Source organism: Procambarus clarkii, chromosome 32 (genome assembly GCF_040958095.1).
Source record: "Procambarus clarkii isolate CNS0578487 chromosome 32, FALCON_Pclarkii_2.0, whole genome shotgun sequence".
In the NCBI taxonomy this organism is placed as follows: Eukaryota; Metazoa; Arthropoda; class Malacostraca; order Decapoda; family Cambaridae; genus Procambarus; species Procambarus clarkii.
In genome coordinates this window covers 32,540,706-32,563,206 of record NC_091181.1, presented here as the reverse complement: position 1 = coordinate 32,563,206, position 22,501 = coordinate 32,540,706, and the positions used below count along the sequence as shown (strand labels likewise).

At 37.8% G+C, this 22,501-nt stretch overlaps 2 protein-coding genes across 6 annotated transcripts in view; one reads left to right on the top strand and one right to left on the bottom strand.

Moving 5' to 3' along the window:
• Nucleotides 1–2,086: 2,086 nt before the first annotated feature.
• Nucleotides 2,087–10,082, bottom strand: LOC123759385 (uncharacterized). 4 transcript variants are annotated; one of them, XM_045744361.2, is made up of 7 exons: nt 10,059–10,082; nt 9,190–9,317; nt 6,967–7,368; nt 5,705–5,851; nt 5,350–5,472; nt 3,855–3,959; nt 2,087–2,458 (listed from the first exon to the last, which is right to left on the bottom strand). In XM_045744361.2, the coding sequence occupies exons 2-7, from the start codon at nt 9,250–9,252 to the stop codon at nt 2,228–2,230; spliced, it is 1,071 nt and encodes a 356-aa protein (XP_045600317.2). In that variant the 5' UTR covers nt 9,253–9,317; nt 10,059–10,082; the 3' UTR covers nt 2,087–2,227. The 4 variants fall into 4 exon arrangements, with proteins under 4 accessions (XP_045600317.2, XP_045600314.2, XP_045600315.2 ...); XM_045744358.2 differs by lacking the exon at nt 10,059–10,082 and adding an exon at nt 9,459–9,636; XM_045744359.2 differs by lacking the exon at nt 10,059–10,082 and adding an exon at nt 9,415–9,544.
• Nucleotides 9,793–22,501, top strand: part of LOC123759384 (uncharacterized) — a 32,556-nt gene continuing 19,847 nt past the window's right edge. Inside the window, exons 1-9 of one of the 2 annotated variants that reach the window (XM_069335173.1) lie at nt 9,793–10,034; nt 11,327–11,544; nt 11,931–12,071; nt 12,660–13,057; nt 14,355–15,356; nt 15,543–15,744; nt 17,729–17,833; nt 18,204–18,380; nt 18,993–19,169. In XM_069335173.1, coding sequence (XP_069191274.1) covers nt 11,463–11,544; nt 11,931–12,071; nt 12,660–13,057; nt 14,355–15,356; nt 15,543–15,744; nt 17,729–17,833; nt 18,204–18,380; nt 18,993–19,169 — 2,284 coding nt within the window. In that variant the 5' untranslated portion in view covers nt 9,793–10,034; nt 11,327–11,462. Of the gene's footprint in view, nt 10,035–10,072; nt 10,212–11,326; nt 11,545–11,930; nt 12,072–12,659; nt 13,058–14,354; nt 15,357–15,542; nt 15,745–17,728; nt 17,834–18,203; nt 18,381–18,992; nt 19,170–22,501 lie in introns of those variants that run through there. The other variant, XM_069335172.1, reaches the window with a different exon arrangement.

Below are 22,501 nucleotides of genomic sequence, written 5' to 3'. Positions count from 1 at the left end.
TTTGTGTGAGGAGGCCTGGTCGATGACCGGGCCGCGGGGATGCTAAGCCCAGAAACCATCACAAAGGTAACCCAACCAACCACTTCTTGTCTTCACAATAGATGAACTGAGAACCGTCAAGTGAATATGGTCTCTGTGATGTTACAGTCAGCTTGTAGATTGTGTATGTGTTAAGGACACATAATTTAACAGCATGCCTAGTACAAGGGATGTGTGTGATTAATTTCTTGGTGGGGTATGTACGCATCATGTCACAATGCATTGTCAGCCAGAACAGAAGGAAGTGCTGCCCTTTTTCACCTTTGTAGACCTCATGCAATCCAAACATTTTAATATGAATGGCTGCTTTTTAATCCATCCAGAATCATTTATTCCACTGTGTCTAATTCAGTTGATACTGGTACTTTACTCTCATATGATGATTTCAAATATTCTATTTTGCATGCTAGATATGTGTAATAAAATTTGGGTCATAATTCCCCTAGAGTTCATCTAGACTGGCATATTTCTTTAAAATATTAAAATAATGAGAAGTGAGAATTCAGTCACTTAGTGCTGTCTAGCATGATTATATATATGAGGTAGCTAAAGATGAATGTGATAATCCTCCTGAAACTGAGCTAGACCTTGGTATTCCAATCTCTTGTCAAACTACACTATTTCAGGAAACTAAGGCTGACAAAAGAGCAATCACCGACACTCATAAGGACAGAAAGCCCTAGTATAAAGAGTTAAGATACATTTAGAACCAAGAATTATATGTACAGACAGTACGGAAAATCCACCAGACCAGTGGGGGCATTCCTTTTTTAGGAATGCCCCCCCCCCCTGTTCTAATACACAAATAATAATAATAATAATATTTTATTTAGGAAAAGTACATACATAGATGCAGAGTTACAAACATACTGTTGGATTTATAGATAGAGCTAGTAAATGATCCAAAAGGGGGGTCATGTACCAGAATTAAGCTAGGATATAAATACCTACATATAAATAGGTTACAGTATCTTGAGATGATTTCGGGGCTTTAGTGTCCCCGCGGCCCGGTCCTCGACCAGGCCTCCACCCCCCAGGAAGCAGCCTGTGACAGCTGACTAACACCCAGGTACCTATTTTACTGCTAGGTAACAGGAGCATAGGGTGAAAGAAACTCTGCCCATTGTTTCTCGCCGGCGCCTGGGATCGAACCCAGGACCACAGGATCACAAGTCCAGCGTGCTGTCCGCTCGGCCGACCGGCTCCCATGTAGGTGGGCTTCAGGTAATGAATCCCCAAAGGGTGAACATTCCAATTGCAAACAATGTGAAAATGAGCCGAGACATGCTCTCCAACACTGTGATTGCCTTGTTAATGTTCTAGAGCTCTGCAATTGCTTTATCCTCTTTCTCTTGTGTTCTTGAAGATATCCTGATAATGCATCAAAGTTTGCCAGTGTTGACTACTGATCACATGGCTCTGTACAACTAACCATAGTCTAGGGTAGCTGTATACATGTTGATGTACCCAAGTATGGTAATACAAAAACAAATAAAATAACTCGCTCTATATAACTGGTTATGACTCTTGGAAGTTTCAGAGTCTGTGTTTAAGGAATGAATTAGCGAGTGGTTTTTGCACTTCAGTAACAAAGTCAACAACAATTTCTAAGCATTTTTTTTAATGTGAGGTATAATTGTTACTCTTTAGTTTTATAATGTGTTGCTTAATACAGGAGTTTTAAAACTTTTGAAAGCCATGGAACATTTTCCCAGAATCCTGACTATGAGTCGGTGCCTCAAGGATGCATGACAAATGGAAATCTGAAATTTTATATATTTTTAAATAATACAGGTGTACCAGAACCGAATCGTTCAATTCAAACCAAACTGAGGAATAGATTGGTGTCTGTGGAACAACCACTTCATGTGTGCCAACCAAAGAATTTGATAGGCACACATGAAGTCTCTCCCTTTTCTGTATTATCAGCAGTAATTTACCCAGAGAATTGTAATTTATTTTTCAGGTCTATTTGTCAAAGTTCAGAGCCTGATCATATAATTAAAACCATGAGAAATGGTGCAAAGGGGATGGAAGGATACACTCATGAGTTTTAGTATTTTACTTAACAGATTTAACTAATATCATTAAAGTGGGAAATGGGGTAATGTACAGTATCGGTATATATAGAGATTGTAAGATTCTCAGCATAACATTAATAAAAATAGTCAGATTTCTAAGCTATATATTATTTACATAAAATTTTCAGAGCTTGATTATTATGCTGAAGAATAACTTGGTGGAATGCTAAACCAGTTAAGAGAGAACTTGCCACATATCTTCTGTAACTGATTTCAATGTTAAAATATGATTCTTGTATATCTTGGTCTAGCGGTAGGGGTGGAAGCCAATCTATCTCTTGCTTGCCTTCCATTAACTTGTCAGTCAACTGTAGGCCAGGAGCTCTATCTTGTCCTATCTGAGTAATGAAGAAATCATTTAAATTAAGCATTTTTTATTATTTTACTGAAACATATATTCTAGAAAGGATTAATTGAGTGACTTCATTAAAGGTATCCATGTCTTGCCAGTACTGTAACTGAAAACATAATATTGCACTTTGAGTAAATGAAGACCAGAAATTATTGAGATATATATTTCTTTTAGATTCTTGCTACTTAATGATTTCCCACATTTGAACAGCAAGCTGATGATGGTAAACTGTAATCATTTATCAGGTTCACTGTCATGAGTGTCGTGATTGTCTTTCAGTCATCTCTGCATTACTGTATAGTACTATCAAGTTTCTTACAAGAAGTTGACTGCACATCCAACTATACAGCAATACAGGGGTGTGCAATTTACATAAAAGAAGAAAGTTGTGCAAGAAAAGTTGAAAATTAGCCAAGACATTGAAGGGAAGTGGCTGGCGTACTTAACTGAATGGACTTCTGACAAGCTGGCGGTTTGTGAAAGCTTCCCCCCCCCCTGCCCCCCCAACCCCATTTTTCCTGATAATTTTATCCAGCTGAATTTTGAATTGCAGAAATGTTTTGGTAGTTATGGCTTATGTGAATAGATGGTTCCCATGGGTTTATAACCCTATGAGTGAAACAGCATCTCCTGTTTTCTGTCCTAGTGAGCAGTTCTTTCCAGTAAAAATATTTTTGTATCTATTGGCAAATTTCCCAGGATACTGTGTGCAATTGAGATTAGTGATTATCCCCTGGCATCAGGGCATGCGTGTAGAAATATTGGAGTAACAATGCTTATACTGTACTTCTTTACACATCACTCAAGGTGTTGTGATGAGATCTGCCATTTATGTGTATTTTAGTTTGTGTTTTTGATAGGGTATTAGGTACTGTATGCTTAGGGGTGCCTTCTCGCCATGCCCTGTGGCTGGGGGGATTGGTGCCCTGAAGCTACATAAACACCCTATACCCCCCCCCCCGAAGTGGCAAGGGGAGTTAGGGGACACACATTGCCCACCCCTCCCCAAACCCAAAAATCAATGTTTATAAAGTGGATTTTAATTTTCTATAGTACCCATTAACTGAGATCTTCCTTGCACAATCATAAATAATGCTTGAAATTTTAAAGTTAATAGGCTAAACATTTCTTCACATATTGCACATAAACAATTTGAAAATAAATTGTCATCCACACTTCCGTGGAAATAAACATTCCATTCACCTGGGTTCTAGGAGACTCAAACCATGGACTCCCACATGAATCTGAGTCTCCTGAAGCCAAGATGAATGGAATTAGAAAATAATAAATAATAGTCAAGAGAAAATGAAAAGTATCCTTTCATGGTATATATAATTTCAGTACAAAATACAGTACCAAAATATAAAAGTTGCCAAATTTACCTGAAGTCCAAATAATTTGGGCACCAAAGTATTTCGTAGATAGACTAGGCGATCACCCATGCTGTCCTGGCGATAGTCTAATACAGTAGTTATTATCCCTTTTATCTGTAAAAAAATAATGAAACCTTGAAGTATAATATGTGCGACATGCTGATTAAACCTTAACCCTTTATTTCAATGAGCGCACTCGTCCAGTTTCCATTCTCATTTCTTCATGTATCCTTTATTAATACTTTCAAATTAAATAATTTGTATTCTACTTATTCTTGTTTCAGATGCTGACACAATGCTCTGTCCTATTGCAAATAATTTCAGCCATCTTCATACAATAATGCTAAAGAATAAGATGAGTTTATAGAAAAGCAACCCTTAGCCTTTGGACTAAAACCCAAGACAGGTCAAACAGCAACCATGGCCCCCTTCAGAAGTCTACAAAGCCACAGAATTCTCTGCTGATACACACACTAAAGAACCATGGTTTTAGCCCAACTCTATATATGAACCTGAATCTCAGATGAAAGGGGAAGGACAGCCACCCATAGAGGCCTCTTCCAAAGACAGAACAAAAGCAGCAGTACCTGACGAGACAGACCCCAAACTGCTGCTACACAACTCTCGCTGGTGTCTGCTGGACCTCAAATGTAAGTTGTTTAAGCTGAATAAGTAGCGAGATCATGATCATAAAATTCACTAGCTTAAACAACAGTAATGTTGAGAAAAAGGTCTTGACTTGACCCCAAGTATCCAATACCATACATTTGAGAGCTACAAGATTCCATACTAGTGACAGCCTGGAAAACCCTAAAGTGTAAGATGCAAGCAGCGAATGAGCTACCACACCATGAGCAAACAGCTGAGAGGGAGGGTCAGCCAACAGAGGTCCAGAAAAACATGGAACAATACGATGCAATGAAGCCACAGTTAATACCTGTTTCGCAGATAGCCCCAACACCACCTGTCATATGAGTTGAAAAGTGAAGAGGAGCCTAGAAGAGTCAAGTGTTCTTAATCATGCACTAGGCTCTTAAATGGGCTGGCTGACTATTCAGGACCTCGGGTCACCTGGTCTGCCAACTGGTAAGAGACAAATGTACTCACTCTAGCAGACAATTTGCCATGGAAACAACTTTGTATTTTCACTTCTCCAAACAATAACTGGTTTTGGAGTTTTTTTTATTTGTGGTGGATCTTTTTGCTCGGGTTTGAGGCAATCACTGATCCCCATACTCCCCTTCTCTCTGAGTGGGCCAGAACTTGGCCCTGGTCCCCATTAGGTTCTCACAGTTCATAAGAGTACTGGCATGTTCCCCAAGGCTTGGGTGCTTCCAGATTGTAGCATCAGGAAGTTACTGATGGCACAGAATCTTGTAGCTCCTCTCAGAAAACAGTAGAAAAATTGGAGGTATCTGTCACAAATTACTGTCTTCCTGTCTCAAGGCCATGAAGTATAGAAGCCAACAAGTAAATACACACAAAAATTTAATTAAAATCTTACCTGAGCTAACTGCAGAGAAATGATGACAGTGCCAAGTGAGGCTTTCTTAAGGTGCCCATAGCTGTTTAGTTCCTCCCACACATAGAGATCAGCTGGAGGAATCTTCTCTGCCGCTTCTTTAACCTAATATTTTAAATTATTTGGTTCATTTCTGTACGTAAGCCTTAAAATTATATATTTCTAAAGAAATAATGTAAATTCGAAATTATAAATTAATTGTATAAGTACTGTACTGTATATGCAATTCATAATTATAGAGACAAATTCAAAATCAGGATGTACTGTATATACTTATAGATATATGTATACATATAAGTATAATATGTTAATAAATAAAAATAAAATGACAAGATACCATTTCATAAATCTTTATGGCATCAAATTGTGAATCGGAGCTGAGCAGCTCCTCACAGTGGAAACCAAGTACTTTGCCACTACGATCAAATTTTGTCCAAGCCAAGGCACCAGCTGTCACATGTAATGACACCATTGTCTCGAGTGTCTGTGGAGAGTAGCAAACACACATTTGTCTAAATGAAGCAGGTTTATTTAACGGTGGTGAATTAGGATTGAGATTGACAAACAATTCATATGGCATTATAGCACGGTCATTGGTGCTATGTAGCTAAAAATATTCATCTAACCCTCACGTTAGGTTTACAAGTGATATATTTATTGTCCAAAGCATATTCTAGAGAAACATAACTATAATCATTGGTACTAAGCAAGAATATATTTTCTGGAGGAGCCAAACAGTGGCTCCCTAAAGCTAGCTCACTGAGGTAACTCCCCATACCATGTCATATAGGCCCTATGAATCCTGTATTGAGTACCGCAAACCAGAGCCAGAACCTGGCCCCTTCACAGAGGTATTGGGAATTATTATTATCTTTGCCTAGTTCTGTGGCTGATATCCTAGAAAAAGATTCTCCCAGAGTCACCACTTCTAATGGGTCTCATGTTTTTTAAAATAAGTATAAGCCATCTTTTGGACATTATCCTCCAGAGGTCCTTTGTTTGTGGGTCATTCTTGACTTTGGAGTTATTTACTTCAAGTATGTTTTTTGAGCCTCACTTGTTACATGGACTCTTTTTTTCTTCTTTTCTTCCTCAAGCTGCATGTGGTTTAGAGCTAGTTTGCCCCTGAGAGGTCGTAGTATGATACCTTGTCCTCTGTGAGGTCCTGTGGTTGGGAGCATTCAGGGTTTACTGTTGTTGGATAAGCTAGGGGTCATGTGCTTGTCTATACTGCATGCTGCTGATGCTCCTCTATAGTTGTGTTTATCCTGTAGGCTACAGCTGTCTTTATTGCTTCCCTAACCTTTGGAATGTTTTCTCAGTGAGGGTGATTGTAACAATTCCCTGCTTCCCATGCCTCTGAGAGGGCTCTGGTCCCTGGTAGACCATACAAGAACCCTAAAGCTGTTGTACCTCGGTAGGGTGAAGCTATCACAGCAAGGTAGTAGCTTCAGGGAACCACTGATGCCCTACCAGAAAGAGGCATTTCATTAAATGCTGGGTTTTTGTACTGACACATGAGGCCATAAAATACTGACACATATACAAGATCCAATAAATGGTTGAGAGTAAAATATACACACAAAAATTAATACTTACATTTCTTATGACTAAGCTCAGCTTGGGCTTCACCAAACGTTTCTTATATACCACATCTTTTAAATCTTCCAGCACATCCCCAGAAGAATTGGCCGTCTCCTTATTCTCTAACACCGATGTGCATATATTTTCAATAGCTTTTATTCCCAAACCATCAATGTAAAAAAGCTGTGATACATCTTGAAATGAGCCAACTTGAGACTTGCTTTTCATCAGCTTCTTAATAATGCCTTTAGTCACATTTAATCTGGCAAGATCTGCTGCAGAGGCATCATTTATAGTTCTTATTATACAATCTTTTTCTTTCAAAGAATATGGTAGCTCATAAGAAGATAAATCATATATTTTCCCATTCTCTTCAGGTGTTTGCTTACTCTTGAAAGAGGTGGAATATTGAAGACACTACAAAGAAAGCACACCAGGGATTAATTTGCAACTTTAGTTTTCATTATCACTCAATAAATGCCAACAAAATTATTTGCACACCCTGCATTACTGTATAATGGAGTGCAAAAAGATAAATGAATTTAGAGACAGCTCTATAAAAAATGTTAAAGAAATGTGTAAATCAAAATGATCTACTATCAGAAATTTTAGCCAAATATCCCCAGTTTGCTAACTGTACCTAGCAAATGCAAGGGATTGTAAGCTTTCCACCACTGCCCACTGGATTAGGGGTGATGTACATAAGCAAATAAAAATATGAAACTAGCTTACTGCATATAATAAAAAAAATTGAGTAGCTTAATATGTAAGTACCAGTAATATGTATTCAAATATCTAAGTAGCTTAACTTACAAACTGTACATATGGTACTTATTGTCATTCTTGAATCCACTGTTGATATAATAATTCACTAAAAATCATGTAACTAGCTTATCAAGTTTGTAACATGCATTGCTAAATGAATTTTTGGGTTCAGTCCCTAAGCCCATTATGTGCCTTCTGTAACCTTTTTCACTACCGCCCAAAAAATGGGTATAGGGGTGCATAATAAATGAGCTAAACAACAATTATCAATAGTAAACTAAAAAGCTGTTCATCTTAAAGAGCATGTAATGTATAAATAAAGTTGAATTATAAATTTTTGAAAAAATGTAGCAAGTATCTGTAGCAAGTAGATTATCCCAATCGTATACTTGCTCCATTATCTCATTATCTTAATAGCATAACTAATAAGCACTAATTACAGAAGCTACAAAAAAATAATATTGTTTACTGAAAGTGTAAACGTAAATAATTTTAACTTTCTTCATTGAAACCTGTGAAAATAAAGGGAAAAAAAAGTAAGGTATTAAGAGATTGATATACTCCTATCTGAGTGATCCCTCAGTTGCTTCTCAAACCAGGGCCTGGGCCTACCTTGGACACTGTTCACATGCTAGTCACAAACTTTTTTGCCCCACTATGACAAGGAATTACAGTCCACAGGGACTGCAATTTTTTATTTATATATACAAGAGTTGTTACATTAGTGTACAGCCACTAATACGAGTAGCGTTTTGGGCAAGTCCTTAATCCTAAGTTCCCTGGAATACGACCCCCGCGAAGAATCGTTTTTACAACCAAGTACCCATTTTACTGTTGAGTTAAACAGAGGCTACAGATAAGGAGCTGCAATTCATACAATTGCAGTCCCCATGGACTGCAATTGTAACTATTATTAATGACAAACTTAAATTTCAAATTCAAATTCAAATGTTTATTCAGGTAAAGTACATACAAGGTGTGAAACAAACATTGATGGATTTATAGATTGAGCTAGTACAATCGGTCCGTCTAATTACCACAAGTTACCACAAGCTACACAAGCTTCACAAAGCTTCCTGGCAATACGTTAGTAATGAATAAATATGATATATTTACTCATTATAATGTTGGTGCTGAATGTACAACACGAAAAAACATAATTTAAATCTGAAAAAGTATATTTTTATAAAGAAATTAGATGAAAATAGAGCTGCTGACGCCAAATCAAGTCGACGATCCAAGCGTAGGTCTGGTCTGGTCTGGTCAGCCTAACCTAACATGTCATATTTATTCATTACTAATGTATTGTCAGGAAGATTTGTGAAGCGTGTGGTAGCTTGGGGTAATTAGACAGACCCAGTACAGTACATAAAATGCCTAAAGCCACTATGACGCAAAGCGTTTCGGGTAGGAAAAAAAAAGGTAAGGTATTTCTATATCTATCAAGGTACTTGATTTCACCAAGTTACTCACTTTCAGTGATCTAAGTGATCCGGTCTGCAGTGTGTGATGAAGTAAACAAGACCTGAGAAACATGTGGACTGTATTTGCCGTCGCTCTGGCCTGCCCGGCTGCCTGCTTTCCTGTGCTTCAACCAGTAACTGGAATTATTGGAATAATGGGTTATCAAGATGATTTTAAATTACACATAGAGGTAGGATGTGGTATAATTTGTTTGACTAGACAGGAGATATTTACCCAATCCTTTGACTACTAGGTATCTTATAGTTAGGAAAAGTTACCCTGGCCTCCTCTTCCCCCTGGCCTCACCGAGCGTGCCAGCATTTGATGTTGATTCTTTAGGTCGCTTTATCTAGAGTTGTCTTAGCCCGGTTTCCCTTTAGTCGATAACCTTTTATTTATTTGATTTTAAATGACTAAAATAATAATAATATGCATTTGCAGTATACGAAGTTTATTTTCACTAGTGTTCCCGGATTTATCAGTTGTGTACTTTCAAGCTTTTGTGTTATAAAATATTCATTGAGAGACGAGACTGGCGGAGTGTCAGGTGTTGGAGGCCACTCGGGTCCCCACCTGACAGTAAACATCGTGTCCGGTTCCTCACTGTCACTGCCACCACCTCAACTCTCAACTCTGGCTCGTGATTTCACTCCCTCTACCCCTTCTCTATCACGAATCCATACCCAATAGGGATAACTATTGGCTGAAGTAACTTCTCAGCACAATTATCCAGCAATCTCCAGGAATCGACATGTCTAAGTCACAGTCACTCATCCCCAGCAAACTAGCCCTAGACTCGACGGTCACAAGAAAACTAGAAACTTATCTGGTACAGATTGACAAAAAAGTGATACGTAAGAAAACTTTGACAAACTTACATTTGACAAGCACTCTACCAAGACAAAATTATATCCATAGTAAGCTACAACAGCAACTCTTGGCTGTCAAGTGCACCAGACAGCTTCACAAAATGACAACTAGAACCGCGGAAATTCCATGATTCATCATTAGCTCTGCTTAAACACACACACGTGAGAACTGTTCTAGTGTAGCTCATGAACGGTGAGAACTGTTCTAGTGTAGCTCATGAACGGTGAGAACTGTTCTAGTGTAGCTCATGAACGGTGAGAACTGTTCTAGTGTAGCTCATGAACGGTGAGAACTGTTCTAGTGTAGCTCATGAACGGTGAGAACTGTTCTAGTGTAGCTCATGAACGGTGAGAACTGTTCTAGTGTAGCTCATGAACGGTGAGAACTGTTCTAGTGTAGCTCATGAACGGTGAGAACTGTTCTAGTGTAGCTCATGAACGGTGAGAACTGTTCTAGTGTAGCTCATGAACGATGAGAACTGTTCTAGTGTAGCTCATGAACGGTGAGAACTGTTCAGGTGTAGCTCATGGACGGTGAGAACTGTTCTAGTGTAGCTCATGAACGGTGAGAACTGTTCTAGTGTAGCTCATGAATGGTGAGAACTGTTCTAGTGTAGCTCATGAACGGTGAGAACTGTTCTAGTGTAGCTCATGAACGGTGAGAACTGTTCTAGTGTAGCTCATGAACGGTGAGAACTGTTCTAGTGTAGCTCATGAACGGTGAGAACTGTTCTAGTGTAGCTCATGAACGGTGAGAACTGTTCTAGTGTAGCTCATGAACGGTGAGAACTGTTCTAGTGTAGCTCATGAACGGTGAGAACTGTTCTAGTGTAGCTCATGAACTGATTAAGTCAAAAGTTAGCAGTTAGCAGTTAGCATAGTATTAAGGCTGCCCTTATGATATGTTAAAAATAACACTCCCCAAAATACCGGGTGAACTTCAGTTGGATATTATATTATTTTGACATTGTATCTTATTATTTAATTTGATGCCACTTCAGATTAGGTTCCCTGCTTGAACCTAAAGTCTATATAGTCAAACTGGCTTAGCTCTTTCTCCCTATAATTGCCTTACCTTGAACCTAAAGTTGTATGTCTGGCAATCAAATTTCTAACCACAAGAGGAGTACTGTACTTCCTCGGAATGAAAGATAGTTAGCATATAAGAAAATATCAAAGGATTTATCAGAGATATATAAATTAATGAAATGTGAAATACATATTTCTCATGTAGCCTCAAACTACCACCATTCCTATCCCCAGTTTCCTGTTTTCAGTGTGAGGTTGGAGCATGCAGCTATGTGAGGTCGAAGCATGCAACACTGAGGTCATAACACAAACGGTGATGTTGGAGCATCCAGCACTGTGAGGTTTGAGCGTGCACTATGAGGTTGATATACACATCACAGCAAAATGCCTCATATAACAATACTTCCACAAAATGCAGATCTCGCCTTAGCATTTACAATACCACAGTGCTACGGCTGCGAAGCAGGTAATTGTCAATCACATCACTCACACAGTGAAATCGCCTTAATGTGATTTAATTGCGCATTTGATGGGAAGTGTGAACTACTGGACCATAAGCCAGAGAGCACCGGGGGTAGTGTGTGAAGACCCTGTTTTGGGCTTTGGGAGTATCAGGAACCCTAGTGGATCCAGTAGAATCCCAGGTTGCACTGCTTTTGACCATGTATTTTAACATGATATGTCATGTTAATGTTATTTCGTTGTGCGTGTGTACAGTATATTTAATAATGCCACTAATTCACAAAGGCATTTCAGGCATAACTTAAAATCATTTCTGGGTAATATAATACTTGTAATTAGTTTTTGCCAGCCCTGCCATTAATATTTTTACAGATTACTTATCTCTGACAGGATGCTCAAGAGGAAGTTTCATGTACTACCACTGCCCAATATGCCCATCATCCATATTTCAGCCCACCACACGAGTACAAGTGATGCAACATCTTCAAAACCACTTTTATGGCAAGCATCATGGCAATGTCCATGCTAAAGGTAAACACAAAGAAAGATTATTACACAGCTAAAATTTTTAAACTGGGTACAGTACCTACCCTATAAAAATGGCGGGGAAAATATTTAATCGAATATATACCTAATTGTTTTTGAGAATGCCAGTAATTAAACAATGTTTGGACAGTCACAGAGCAAATATAAATGCTCATGGTAATACAATTTTAATTAGTATTATACTTATAACGTAATTTCAGATAAGTTTATTTTCATCATTTTGTTCAGTGTCATGTTTATTATCAGTACAAACACATTTACAATGATTGAAAGTTGCAACTGTATATTATTATATTATTTTATTTATTATTTACTTGTTGATAATTGAATATGTAAATTTGTATTACTGTATGTAAATTGGAAGTGATTTGATTGGTTATTCATTATTATTAAATTTTTAACAAACATAGTTATGTTTGTAACAAATAAATATATAAAGATTAGAAAATTAATCTTAAGTAATTTGAATTTTGAAAGCTATGATTTTGCAAATTACATCAAGGCCCAAGACTAGAATTCACAACCTTATTATGAATTATATTATAATAATAGTAAATATTGGTTATTTTTTAGGTTATATGATAACTAAATGTCAGCAAGACTGTTTCCAAAATCGCAACATGAAGAGGGTAGGTCACTATCATTGTCCTCATTGTGAGAAGATGTTTTCACGTGCTGATTCCATCAGAATACACATTGAGAAATGTAATGCATCAGGAAATGATAAGTCCTTAAAGAAAACATCTGTGAAGTGTCCAGAGTGCCAAAAGCTGTATGCTAAAAACTATTTAAAAGAACACATACGTCAAATCCACCGGCCAAGAGATGCTTCTTTAACTGCACAAAAACATCTCTATGCAGTTTCTATTGACGGGAGAGGGATATATGCAGTGTCCAAGACCTTCAAGGGGCCCCAACACCCAATACATGTGAAGAGGGTCCCGGGGAGCCACCATCCGGGATATTGTGAGGTATTTGTGTATTTCATTTATGAATCTTAAATTGTTGAAGATTGTCAATAAGGAATATTTTATGACTTAGGCTGACATATTATATATGTGCACACAGTACAGACGAGTTTTGGTACTTGTATCCATGCATGATTCCGAAGCTCGTGCCCTTAAACAAGTATCATTCTTGTGGCCTTACAGAATGGAAGCTAAATTATAGTTTCCATCATTGTATCATTGACAAGTGTGGTGATAAGAGCACTATAAAAATGATTACTGTACAATGAAATGTTCAGAATACCTGGGAAGTAACAACATGATAATGGATAGACAGTTTCATTTTTGAATGGGAAGGTTTTGTGTAACCTTCCCATTCTTAGTTTCTGAAATATTGCAAGAAAGGAAAGGTTAGGGTGCTTCCAAGTATAAGTTAGCCTAGGGGGAACCAGAATATGTCTAGCAGGCTTCCTGTTGCTCACTATGGGGAGACTATAAGGTGAACCATTCATCACTGGTTCTTTTTTAAATCTGCAAGCTAGAACTGTAATATGTATATGCAGTTACCTATAGCAGTGTTGCTATTGAGGGTAAAGAAAATACCAATACATGTGCAGGTGTATTCCACATACCGGGTGTGTTGGTCTTTCCTTCAGCTTCATTCAAGCACTATGGCATTGTAATAAGTTTCTCCAGTGTTGATAATCTTCTATTGAATACAAGATTTCAATGATGATGTGTTAGTATATTTTGGTTGCTATTCTTTTGCCATGTGTTGCACAATGCTGTATAATTCAGGTTATTCTTGGTGAAAGGATTTGTAGAGAAACTAAATGGAAGGGGGGGGGGGATATTGAATTTGTGAACTTTGTAGAATACACTCAAGTTAACCAAACACATTTGTTTCTGTTCTGGAGTGGCTGTTCATGTGGCATGGGGTCAAGTATATTAAGTTTGCTTCTTACTAGATGTACAGCCCTGACTAGAATTGTCTATCAAACAACTTTAGATAAGACTACTGGAAGGCATCTCAAATTTGCGATGAGTACTCTGTTATACTGTTCATCTTATTTAGGAGTTGTATAGTGTTATAGATCCCACAGTACCTAGGTTACACACTACCCTTCATAAACATGCTAGTGTCTTAGCATTGCATTCATTTTCAGATGTCTTGTGACGGACTGATTTTAATAAATTTTCACTTCTAATACTGTATAGTAATTGATGAGTTGCAGTGTCAGAGGATCTACAAACATTTATGAATAAAGTATTTTAAATGTTAATACTGTATTTATATTTCACAATTTATATTTTTTTTAAGGTTGGAGGCTGCAATGATATATTCCAGACACAACGCCGAAATGGAAATGATTTCTACGAATGTGATCACTTGATGGCCACATATTTTTGTGTGGCAGGTGTCATTTGTGATATGTCCCTTGAAAAACTAGCTAACATGTTAAGTGATGGGTATATATCTTCAACAAATCATAACATGTGTAAAGCTAGTTATGAAGAAGCCCTAAAAAATAGCCAGATATTTGTGGTGAGCATACCACAGAGAGCACGTATGAGTAAGAGATACCAGTTCTGGAGTGTGTACACAGGTACGAAGCTGTGGTGGTGCAAGTTCCAACGCACCATTGTCACTCTAGATTGTAATACTTCAGCTATATGGTGTCGCTGTAAGCATAGAAGCTGTTGGCACAGAAGCGTTGTAAGATGGTGGTTGTATCAGACATCTGGTGCATCGCATTTAACCGAGACTAACATTGAACAAGACATTGTAGATTCAGAAATTATGGATCCAGAGGACACAGACCCAGAAAATGCAGAGCCAGATGATGCAGATCCTGAGGACACAGATCCAGAGGATGCAGATCCAGAGGACACATATCCAGAGGACACAGATCCAGAGGATGCACATCCAGAGGACACAGATCTAGAACACACCAGTAAAGAAGAGTCATCTGATGAATGCATTGATAGAAAAATTCAATACATGAATAGCATGAAGACTATTCCATGTGGCATATCATTTCCAAAATTCTCAGTGGAGAAATGCCCCCAAAAACTTATACCAAGTGAGACAACTTGCCACTTCTGTCATTCTACCCTTGGGAGTCCTCAGCTTGTCTCAAGAAAAGCCACAGTAGTGGACAATTTAAACCCCCCATGCAAACAGTTTGAGACCTTCTGCAAGATGTGCCCAACCTGCCACATGAAATATCGATATGCTGAGATTGAAGACGGCATTTTCAACTTCAACGACAGTCTGCTTGTGACCTATTCCTTGATGGTTAACATCCGAGCTCTTCTGTTGGTAAGCTTAATGAAAATATTTAATATAATGCTTTTTCACCACTTTTTTATTAAAATTTGAAACTGTAGCATTAGTCTCTTAAAGAAGCGATGTGTTAACATATTGAAATCAGTTATATTTTGTTTTTCATTGCCTAATATGCTACCTTTTTTTTTATTGCCTAATATGTTAATTTATTTTTTAAAGAATCACACCTCCATTAGTCGGACTCTATCTGCAATAGAATACACCTATGACATCACTGTGAACCACCAGGAGCTTGAAAATGCATACTTGGCATTTGAGGCATTGTGTGACCACAACTATGAGTTCACTTGTTTTCGATGTGGCCATCATCCAAAATTATTGATACATGGTCTTACTGAGAAAGCAACCTTTAGCTATCCAGGTAAAGCTGCTATTCAAACACGTTGTCAGGTAATTGCCATAACAATAATATTAAGCATTTGCAAAGGATATACTGTATGCTTAAATTTCCTTTATCTTGAGAGGTCACTCGATGGCTCCACATAGCTAGCCATTTTGGTTAGCTCCCTACTTATTGAGTCACACCAGGTACTTGAGTCAATAAAAGCCTACCAGGAACCAGAGGCCAAAATCTGGCCCTCTCACAGAGGCGCAGAGATCAGGGAAATCTGTGATCACCCTCCCTGAGGAACATGCCAAAGATAAAGAACAAAGCAAAATGGACAACAATAAACAAATTAGAAAATGGTTGGTGATTATTGGCAGTTGGTTAAGGTTTGTGCTGTGTGGTTTCAGTGTGCTACCATATTGCATGTTGGGGTAGGATATAGTTATATTAGAGGCTTTTACTGCTATGCAAGGACACCTTTTCTTGTCATTATCACCTTCAGCTTGAACACATGAGGGGTGTCTGAAGTGCAAGTTTGTGTTTAATGGGCTCCTGAATAATTGCCACATTTAATGTCTTTTGTGCATGCTTTTGAGGAGTGGTTAAAATCTATACATCTGAAACACTGAGTTAGATTCAATATATGTACATCTAGTTTGTGGATGTTAAGTCCACAATAGTTTAAATCCACAAGTCCAGGCAAGTCTAGTTTGTCATCCATTAATTCATACCCTATCAGATGGAGATTTGTCTATGAAAGTAGGTAGTGCTGTGCCTGTATCACTCTGTTCTCCTTCCATTTTACACATTAATTTATTCATTCTGTTGAGTGGAAGTGCAACTGCATGAAGTTCTGTTTGGCTGTCTTCTTAACTAATTTCTAAGGACAATGTTTGACTATAAGTACAATTGAAAAGTCTGTCACCTAGTAGTTCATAGCATCTCATTTTGTATCTATAGATTTCAGTAATGTCAGTGAAATTTGTAGGTTGCTCATTGTGGTTGCAGTCCCCTGAGATTAAGATTCTTGTTTATTACATCTTATGTGCTTTGATATTAAATACTTTAGGAATTCATTGTGTATGATGATTTGTGCTCTCTTATTATTAAAAACTCCTATCCATGGGTGTATTGTATTCAAAAGCAATTATGGAAGTTTTCAGAGGAGAAAATTTTTTCTTTCCTCCATGATTTGGCAAGTGTTAGAACACAGGCCACATGGGCCCCTGGGTCTCAAATAGTTTTGTTTACCCTTTGAGGATGGTTGTACAGTACTCGTCTTTTTTCCTTACTGTGATGCCTACTGTCAATGAAATCACTTTTTATATCCTCCTTGGAGGGAAAAAAATTGTCATCCATATGCCTGTCATATGTCTGTGGTTTATCTGGTTAATATCTGTTGAATATCTGGTTTCCTCAAGATATTGTAATTTTTGAATGGAGTAACACTATGCATGCCTCCAACATTACTCTTGCTCTTCTGTCTTTTCCTCTGTGAAGCTGGACTCTACAATTAGCTCTTCTTTTAGATTCTTGTAGTTTGACTTTCTGAATGGTTCACGTGTGGGGCATTCTCGAGGACATTCCATTGACTTTACATGATATTTGGGTACCCTGAGGTTGACCTTTTGGAACCATCCATGGTTCCATCGTGGAACCTGTGACTTGCCTCGCTCATTTGACTTGATCTTGTTAGTTTTGCTTCGCTCTACCTTTCTGATGATTGTTCCTTGGTGAGGGTGATAACAGATTCTCTGCTTTCTGTGTCTGTAAGGGGGTTACCTACCTTGAGGTTACCTTGAGGTGATTTCGAGGCTTAACGACCTCACGGGGGGGGGGGGGTTAAGTTTTTGTCTTCTGGTTCCCAGTAGGCTTTCATTAACTCACAAGGGCCTGGTGTGACTTAACAAGTGCACGCAGTCAACCAGGGTGGCTGTTTACAGAGAGCCACAGAGGGGCCCCTGCTAGAAAGTGGCATTTCATTACTTTCATGCTGGTTTTTTGCTTTTCTTTTCAGTAAATAACATTCAACTCCCAAACTCTCCTGCTCCAGAAATTGACATCAATAAGTTTTGGGATAAAATAAATAAAGAACTGGTGGCTCGTTGTTTCCTTAAGAAAGGTAGTGTATGTGTACTTTTTAATACTTCTTTTTATATATTTAAATATATATTCCATAAATGCTTGAAAGCGAAAGCACAGCTACTGTTTGGCACATTTTTGTGCTTACTGATTTGTTTGTTACACAGTATTAAAATCTGCTTTTGCAAGTCTCTCATGGGAGAGGCTTGCACAGTTTGTGGGCATGAAATTTGAGATTGTTCACATCCGATGATGCTCTGAGTAGTGTATTAAAATATCAACATAATTGACTTAAATGTTTGTGGCAGCACATGAAATTTGCCTTAGTATTGTGCCATGTTTATGTTCATTTATCAATGAATGCAGGAATTCTTAGGCTGTTCAGTTACTTTTTGCTTTTTATTTTTAAGGAATGAGAAATCCATATAAGCTTCATCCAAGCTATAATGAATGGGCTCCCTACATTGGTCCATACACCAGAAAGTCTGATTTGGTTCATAACACGGAATATGAGAAGGTGAACAATGATAGCGAGTACCTTGCACCTGTCGCAGAGGACGTCACCCACCACTCCTACAGAAGAAATGGTACAGTAATAAATGACTAAATAAAGGTGGTAATAGTTTTGTATTATATCAAGGATTAATGATTCTTTGATTAATGATCATTAATTTGATAATGATTAATGGTAAGATTAATGATTCTAACATGAATCTTCTCAATATTTCTTATGTTTTTCTTCACTGTCGAGGAAAGTTAAAAAATTAACTCTCCAAAGTTCATTTTCACACTTTATTATGGTCTGGCGCCTAGGAATGCATTTCGCAAGGTGCTCCTTACATTCTCAAAGACAAGTTTACCGTGTTTAGCACCGGATTATATTCTCTTTGGGTGAGGTGGTAAAGAACAAGTGGATGAATGGCATATATATATACAGTATATGTATGTATGTTGTATACATACTGTACTTGATTTAAGAACATAGATGCAAAAGGAAGTCCCAAAAGCTCATTACATACTCTTCTTTCTCATTAGAGTTTTAACGTTCTTTCCTATACTAGTAATATATGTGAATATTAGACAGAAATAGGATTTGCATTTTCCTGGCAGTGATATTTTTTTAGGCTTGTTTTAATTACCTATCATAATTGCTAAAAAAAAAAAGTCAATAAACATAAAATAATGTGTTTAATCTCTAGGTGGTTGGGTGTTTTCAAGTTGCCCTCATAATGTTACATATGCGCTGAAGTGCCTGCTGAAACCAGAGTCCCCGAGTGACTACGTCGATATCTTAGCCTCGCTCAAACACGTCCCAACTGTCAATTTAGCCAACAAAGCCAGTAACATTGCCAAGGTGGCAGACAAGCTTGTTCCAGGTATGTCAATGTGCACTTGAGTATTATTGTATAAAGAACTGATATTTATTGTAAACCATATTAAATTTTATTTATAAAAGTACAACACATATACATGTAAAACATATAAGTGAATTGTTGGAAAAGTTAATTGATGAACATTATTTTGGCAAGAGTCATTGCACACATTTGGGAGTCATTTGGGGGCCGGTGGCTGAGTGGACGGCATACTTAACAGGTAATCCTGTGGTCTAGGGTTTGATTCCCAGCGTCGGTGAGAAACAACGGGCAGAGTTTTTCATCCTGATGACCCTGTTACCTAGCAGTAAATAGGTACTTGGGAGTTAGACAGCCATTACGGTCTGCTTCCTGGGTGGGTGTGTGTGTGAAAAAATAATAATTAGTTAGTAACAGTTGATTGACAGTTGAGAGGCGGGCCGAAAGAGCAGAGCTCAACCCCCGCAAGCACAACTAAGTGAATGCAGGCATCATTAATAATAATTATTATTATTATTATTATTATTATTATTATTATTATTATTGTTATTATTATTATTATTATTATTATTATTATAAATGATGCCTGTATTCACGTAGTTGTCTTTGCGGAGGTTGAGCTTTGGTTCAGCCTCTCACCTGTCAATCAACTGGTGTACAGATTCCTGAGTCTTAGCTAAGTTAGCTAAGAACTATCCAAATATTTTGGCTTAATATTAAAATTATTAAGATATTTGGCTAACATAATATAAAAAATTAAGTTAGCTAAGAAATATCAAAATATTTTGCTATAACATTTCAAATCAAAGCTCCACACATTCTGTCAAGTGAACATCTTGCAGGTAAATTAGGACTTTCTTTAATTACATGTCACTGTAACCTAACTTCTAAGAGGTGGGACAAGCTCTAAAATGGCAGCAGCCGTTATTATTATGTAATTATAAATACAAAGCTTTTGCGTACAGTATTTAAGAAGTACCAGTACGTATTTAATTTATATACCAATTACAGGCATCTTTGGGCCACATGAAGGAAGACTATCTATGGCTACATACGACAATATGAAGGCAGCTCAAGATGGGTCGCTAGAGGTACACTTGCACTTCATGAGTGATGACCGTCCAAAACAAACATCTAATCCAGATGAGCATCCTATCACAGGAACGAGCATGCGTTTCATGCTCTTCGATTCATTTCACCAAGAGAACTCTAAGGCACCAGAAGAGGTCTTGAGGAGGTGTTCCCTTGTGCCAGAAATCCGAGCATTTGTAAATACACAGGCAGCTAAGCAGATAAGCCGCATGACATCTTTAGATGCTTACTGGTTAAATGAACTTGGCCCCAGTCACCATATGTTTGCATTTCGCTTGATTACACATCTCAGAAACCAAACCATTAATGAGATAGCACGGAAAAAACAGTCAGCAGTGTTTCATACTGTTAAGCGGAATACAATGGGTCAGTTTGTTGATGGATCCAACACCAGTTTAGTACACGTTCCAGAGTAAATAAACCTTGCAACTATGATTTATACTAATGTTGAGGCATATCCTACATCATCAAATAGTCTTGCTGGAATCATTGCAAGTATCAGTCCAGCCAGTACCTCTGGCTTCAACCTGTTTGAAAGAACATATACGAGCTAGCAAGTCAGAAGAGATGTTTCATGCTGTATGCTTATCTCTACCCAGTAAGACTGAAGATGAACCCCATTGAACCTAAGACTGGAGGCCTATGACCTAGAGTACAAAAATAGGCATTGTTGAATAGTACTGATGATATCATGAGCAAAATAGACACTCGATGTCACAGTACTTCACAATGTGAATTAAACACAGAAATCACAATGGCGTGATGCATCAAATGAACAAATCCACAAGGGCCGTGAGGATTAAGTCGATTATGATTTCGAGGCAGCGTCAGCGATACTCTTGGATGTAGGTTCGAACCCTCGTCACGGCCCTTGTTGATTTGTTCAATGTGAATTAAATGCTATTTCTAATGGTTTGGGCTCTGTGTTACTTGTCTGAAAATATAGAATTACAAGAAACAATCTACAAACCCCTCAAAATTACACATGAAAACAGAATTTCAATAGTTTTGTATTTACAAGTCCATTATGATGCCTTGTTAAAAATAGACTCCACCCCTGTAGCAATACCAAATTTTGCAGGAGAGAATGTTCTCACCCAAAACAAATATGAAACTGAAACAATAGCAAAAAAAAAACAAAGTTTTTTGTTTTGTTTTCAAGATATTGACCTGTTCAATTTTCAGATCTTACACCATAAGAAAGGCAGAAGTGAATTTCAAATTAGCTAGTTTATACTGATGATGTGGAAAGAACCTTGCAAGGTCATCTTCTTAAAGAAGAATTAGTTGAAGTCAGACCTGAATGTGTATAATGAAGAACATCAGAATGGTGTGTAAATATGAAGGAAGTAAAAGGACCATTTAGCAGCCATATTTGGCAGCAGTTCTGAACATATTGGAACTTAAAAATAAGTGGGCTTACACTACACATGTAATACAGTATTTGGAAAGAATAATTTACCATGATGTGGAATTTATGGCTTGAGTGGGCACATTTACTGTGCACAGTTATGATGACATCCAAAACAGGAATCATTGTTACTGACCCTGTCACTGAAGGAAACTTGGTGAAATATGTAGCCACTTGTGCTGCTCCTCTGCACACTTGACAGTTTGTCTCTTGCCATCGTCCACCATTTGCACCTGACACTTTCACGATGTCTTGGTTTACAGTTCCACCTCACTTGGTTGTTATCCAACTGGTAGTATTTTTATTTGTTTCCACATGATTTGTTGTGCTTTGCTGCCAACTCATCCTTCCATCCTTCACTAACCAAGGTCAATGAGTCAAGGAGTTCTACCTCCAACGCTTAATGAAACCCTGATTGAGCTTCATTGGAAACCTCAGGAGCCCTAGAGGATACAGTTGAATCCAAGGTTGCATTGCTATTGATCATGTCGTGGTGTGGTGGTCTAGGGCACGTGCTTGGGAGTACCAAGTGTATATTAGGGACACGAATATATTTGAGCATTCCGATGTTCCATACATTTTATTACATAATTTTATCGAATGACACACTATTGAATAATATTACTGCAAAAGAAAAACAGATAGCAAATCAGAAACATTGAAATGAATATGTAAAAATATGTTCACAACAACTCCTGGCCCAGAGTGACCACTATGGGGCAGTGGGTCCATGAATGCTTGTCATGAAGGCATCGCGAGAGTTCCTAGCTTCACCATGCCTAAAGTAATCTACATATTTTTTATTGTGTATGATCATTTTGTCAATATTAGAAAGAACCAAATTTTTAGGAAG

Bases quoted from the DNA above. Each gene is read 5' to 3' on its own strand.
- LOC123759385 (XM_045744361.2), bottom strand. From the start codon at position 9,252: ATGTTTCTCAGGTCTTGTTTACTTCATCACACACTGCAGACCGGATCA. The intron at 5,473-5,704 runs GTATCTTGTCAT...TTAAAATATTAG, and splicing joins CCATAAAGATTTATGAAATG to GTTAAAGAAGCGGCAGAGAA. The intron at 2,459-3,854 runs GTAAATTTGGCA...TTCATTACTCAG, and splicing joins CCAAATTATTTGGACTTCAG to ATAGGACAAGATAGAGCTCC.